The sequence below is a fragment of the Cryptotermes secundus genome, unplaced genomic scaffold, assembly GCF_002891405.2.
Source record: "Cryptotermes secundus unplaced genomic scaffold, Csec_1.0 scaffold840, whole genome shotgun sequence".
Lineage (NCBI taxonomy): Eukaryota > Metazoa > Arthropoda > Insecta > Blattodea > Kalotermitidae > Cryptotermes > Cryptotermes secundus.
This window is the reverse complement of record NW_019725426.1, coordinates 347491-352776: the sequence shown is the minus strand read 5'-3', so window position 1 is coordinate 352776 and position 5286 is coordinate 347491. Positions and strand designations below refer to the sequence as shown.

General features: G+C 38.8%; 1 protein-coding gene and 1 long non-coding RNA gene across 2 annotated transcripts in view; both read right to left on the bottom strand.

The window, feature by feature from the left end:
* LOC117282233 overlaps positions 1-1570 on the bottom strand; it is a 10752-nt gene extending 9182 nt beyond the window's left edge. The window contains exon 1 of the long non-coding RNA XR_004512904.1: positions 411-1570. This is a non-coding gene — a long non-coding RNA (uncharacterized LOC117282233). The remainder of the gene's footprint in view (positions 1-410) is intronic.
* A 2037-nt stretch (positions 1571-3607) lies between these two features.
* Positions 3608-5286, bottom strand: part of LOC111863420 (caprin-1) — a 49183-nt gene continuing 47504 nt past the window's right edge. Inside the window, exon 12 of the mRNA XM_023849733.2 lies at positions 3608-4659. Coding sequence (XP_023705501.1) covers positions 4568-4659 — 92 coding nt within the window. The 3' untranslated portion in view covers positions 3608-4567. The remainder of the gene's footprint in view (positions 4660-5286) is intronic.

The window sequence follows — 5286 nt, the reverse complement described above, 5'->3', positions numbered from 1 at the left end:
AATATGATATTATAAACACCAGCACATATCAGTCTCTGGTGTTTATAGCTTCAGAGCAAACAAAACACATCATTCATAACAGAAACAGCTCGCAATAGCCACAGGAACGTTGCTGCAAGACAGGCATATGTAACGACGACTTAGCGCTCTTAAACGCGTGTGTCATTAAATACAGTCCTCCTGACAACAGGCCAGTGAAAAATCTAACAATCTACAGCAAAACCATCAATTATTATGGGCGTTATAACATACGTGTGCAGCTGGACGAAACATACACGTCGAACCCCCCCAGACGATTTAAATCCCTGACGAAACATACACGACGAACCACGGCAACGGGTTAAATTACATTATGGAGGAGTCAAGGTTAGCCTTAACATTTACCATATTTGTAACTGAAATGTGCTCACATTAGGCATGTATGAGTCTTGAATCCTCATGCTGACTCATCTCCGCCTGAATGTCGATTCTTGAGCCTTTTGCGTTATACAGCAGCATGTAACACAATCCATCAGATATGTAATGGGTGGCAGCATCTGCACAAATCAACTTTTCAACCATCTCTCTCCCTATCTTTCTTCTCACAGTTGTTAAATACAATAATTTACGAAAACATTTTACTGGGGATAGGCATATCAAAAGGAATAAACAATACAGTGTTGTAAAACTGCGATTACAATAAAAAATGGGTCTATCAGAGAAATGCTTGTTCCTGAAAGGTTTTCCACTTCTTGTCTCATGCTCGTACATGTCTGTTTCATGTGTTTCCTATCCAGGATTTCAATAATGTCGCTACAACTACTGAAGAACTTATTAGGAGTGTTTTGTAGACTGTGGATTATTTACTGATAAACTGTAGAGGTAACTTAGTAATTAACATAAACAGATGACTGTATAAAGAAGACTGGGATGAATGGCCTATTTCACAGTAACAGCACAGCATTTGCCTGGATGGGCTAAAGAAATGAATAAAAAATCTAATTAAGAATGGTCATTACCCTTGCTGAAGCTAACAGGCTGTGGCAATCTGTTAACTTTTCCTGTCAATTTGGCACACTTCGGAGGGCTTCTGAAGTGCCTTCCCCTCATCACTCCGCCCACACAACAGACAGACCCACTGTTTCTGCTGACATGATGTCAATAGTGACATCACAGAATCAAGTATGGGCTCAACTGCATGTGCATTCACACAGAGTGCAGATGGGTGTGGCAGGGATGAAATGAACTATAGCAAGAACCTCTGAATTAAACTTGGTGAGCTGCTGCAAAATCAATGGTTGATGTACCATGACATTTCCATACAGGAGAAACCCATCTTTGGTAACCTATATTCTCTGATATTTCAATTGTGCTCTGTCTCATAGATGAGCACGTTCTTGTTCTATCTACTGCATTGGTCACTATTGAAAAATTCATAGCTTTTCTTAAATCTGTAATGCCACTCATGGTACCATCGGTAAGAAATATCCTGTTCATCACAAATATCTGAAGCATCTGCAGTATTTCTGGTACCAACCTAACCAATCACTAGCAAAACTTCACATTACCCTCTACGATCTATCAGACCCACCAGCATAATCACAACTGAATAATTCCACTGTGTTTAACCCGTTGCCGTGGTTCGTCGTGTATGTTTCGTCAGGGATTTAAATCGTCTGGGGGGGTTCGACGTGTATGTTTCGTCCAGCTGCACACGTATGTTATAACGCCCATAATAATTGATGGTTTTGCTGTAGATTGTTAGATTTTTCACTGGCCTGTTGTCAGGAGGACTGTATTTAATGACACACGCGTTTAAGAGCGCTAAGTCGTCGTTACATATGCCTGTCTTGCAGCAACGTTCCTGTGGCTATTGCGAGCTGTTTCTGTTATGAATGATGTGTTTTGTTTGCTCTGAAGCTATAAACACCAGAGACTGATATGTGCTGGTGTTTATAATATCATATTGCCCTGAGCTGGCTATTCAATTGGAATTCTTAGAAGAGGGATGTACAAAAGTTTATGCCTGCAAAATCGATTGCTTTCGCACAGTACATAGCACCCANNNNCATATTATAAGGTAAGGTTATAAAACCACCATTTAAGATCATTTTAGTGAAAGTTTCATGTTCCTATCTCATAGAATTTAAGAACAATGATGAATAAATAATTTTCGAGCAAAATTTAAATGGCCGGCTGAATATATTACCGCAGGAGCCGCGGCCGCGGAATTTAAATGACCACGTCAAAGGGTTAATGGACATGCATGCTAAGACAAGAATAGGCAGGTTTCAGCCTATCTGACACAATGCCAATGTATCTGCTTCAGTCCCAAAACCTTTTGAAGCTACCAGGAACAAATTATGTAATAATGGTGGGATCCTTATCAAGCATGTATATACTACTGATTGCTTTTCTTACACAGTTCTTTCCTAGATTAATAGTGAATTTTTAAAACAATACACAGATCTAGAAGTACTGAGGAACTAGGACAACAAGATGGGACCTAAAACAGCTGCCAAAATTGGTCACCTCCATGGCCCTTGGCTTTCACCAGTGTTGGAGTAACACCCTGGTCAAAGTAAAATAAATCCAGTCCACATCCTTGAACTACATTTAAGACCTACTTCAATAATGCTCTGGTCTCCTAATTGATTTCTTCCCTTCAAGTTATCAAACCAATATACTGTATGAATTTTTCACCTCCCACATGGTTGCTAACTGCTCCCTAGGAGTGCACAGTAGCGACCTGAGGTCTTTAACAGGGTAACTATCTACAATACAATGTTACATCCCCTACTTGAAACATTCAAATTTGTTGGGGCATGTGAACTTGTTAAAAATTTGATGTTAACACATAAGACAGCATCCTTCAAGTTCTGTAACATACTACATTCAGGTTAGTAGATATAAGAATTGTTCTAAACATCCACAAAGTTCATAATCATCACCAAAAAGACTGCCGTAAGATTTTATCTCATGGCAGTTCAGGACCGTGAAACCTACATCTACAGAACCCATTTTAAATATATCCATCAAAGAAAAAGTCCACTTAATAATATATAATATACAAAAAAACAAACTCTGTGGTTTTAGTCTCCAAGCAAACTATACTGACTGAGCGACTGCTGCTTGTCGGTGAAGTCAGCGCCAACTTCAGCAGATAGAGGGTGTCGCATGGTCAGCACAACAAATCCCCATGGCCGTTAAGTTTGGTTCTCTAGACCAGAGCCACTATTTCCTTGAAATAGCTCCTCAGTTATCCTCATGAGACTGAGTGGACCGCGTTCCAGACTCACTACTTCTCAGAAAATCTGGTAGCACCAGGAATCGAACCTGGACCTCTGGATCTGTAGCCAGGAACTCTAACCACTAGACCACAGAGGCGGTCAATAATAAATAAGATACATATAGGAAATGAATTCTACATTCTCGTACATATATGCTAACATAACCATAATCATGACTTCTATATAATTCAGGCATTACATTTCAGAATAATTTACTTTGGTGATGGAAAGGGGCCTGGGGCTAAACCATATACAAACAAGATCCCCTACAGAAAACGGGAAAGAAGGTCTCCTGTAATGAACATTGCACCTGACAATCATAGTAAATTCAACTACAGTCATGTTGCAATGCATTTTTATTGGAAGATCCAACTTGTGGGCTGAGGTCCACTATATTTGGAACTGAATGTGATATTGTTGTAGGGATTACAGCAGCAAATTGTATGGAACAGATTTAAAAATTACGCAGTCTTGAAACATGTTCTTATGATAAACAGGGGAAAATAATAGAAATTATTATAGTGGTAATAACAACTAGTTAATATTACATGCTAAAGATAATAGTGTGATTAATAATAATAATAAAAAGTAGTAGGAGGAGGCAGTGATGATGATGATGATGGTGGTGATGATATAATTGTAATAATAATAATAATAATAATAATACATATCACACAATGAAATTGAAACTCTTGATATAATGCTGATCACTCAACTGCAAAGAAAAACAAACATTTCTTTATATTTAATAAAGCAAAATAAAGATATGCATTTAAGATAGAGGAAATAGTCGTTTTTTATGTTTTCAGTTACTTTTTCAATACACGTGTTCTCTTTTTTTGGTATTTTTATAGTAAAATTATTTTTGTATTTAATGCTTTTACTCAGTTGTTGCCCTGTGAAAACTGCCTTCTGGCACTAAACATTTTAGTTAATACTAAGAAACTGGTATGAACTTGACTCCTCTTCTCTCACAACCCACATCACCTTCAAACCAATCTGTTGTCACATTCCACCAAGTCCACACCAAGTAGCCTGATATTCACAGGACTGTTTGTCCTGCATAATTAATAAAAAGACTCTAGTGTAGCAATCATTACATCCACATTACTGAAATGTGGCTAAATTTTACACTCGCTTTTCATAATGGAGCAAATTAGGGTGGAGAAAAAATTCACGTTCATTAAACTGTCTTTCACTGTCACAATCTTGGTCATTCACATAATCATGACTCCAGAATTTGGTTCCAATTACACTAGTTTTAACATGCTGTAACACTGTTCCACTTATGATGCAGACTACTGCCTGCTGCCTCCTCCACGAACAAAACTACTGCCACGATTTCCTCGAGGATTGCTGCCACTGCGGCCACCAGAACCTCCCCTAGGGCCTGGAAACAAAAAAAACTGTATTAACCACTAACCTACAGCATTCCTATCTAATACAACAAAATACGATTCTTCCTGTTAATTAACCCGTTGCCGTGGTTCGACGTGTATATTTCGTCAGGGATTTAAATCGTCTGGGGGGGTTCGACGTGTATGTTTCGTCCAGCTGCACACGTATGTTATAACGCCCATAATAATATATGGTTTTGCTGCAGATTGTTAGATTTTTCACTGGCCTGTTGTCAGGAGGACTGTATTTAATGACACACGCGTTTAAGAGCGCTAAGTCGTCGTTACATATGCCTGTCTTGCAGCAACGTTCCTGTGGCTATTGCGAGCTGTTTCTGTTATGAATGATGTGTTTTGTTTGTCTGAAGCTATAAACACCAGAGACGTGATAGTGCTGGTGTTTATAATATCATATTGCCCTGAGCTGGCTACACTAACACATTCAATTGGAATTCTTAGAAGAGGGATGTACAAAAATTTATGCCTGCAAAATCGATTGCTTTCGCACAGTACATAGCACCCATTTCTTAGAAAAACGCCACAATTTAAGGCAGAACACTGTGGTCACCCCCTGAGACGATACGGATGTGTGTGGGGGAGGGAAAAGAACTCATTCCTTC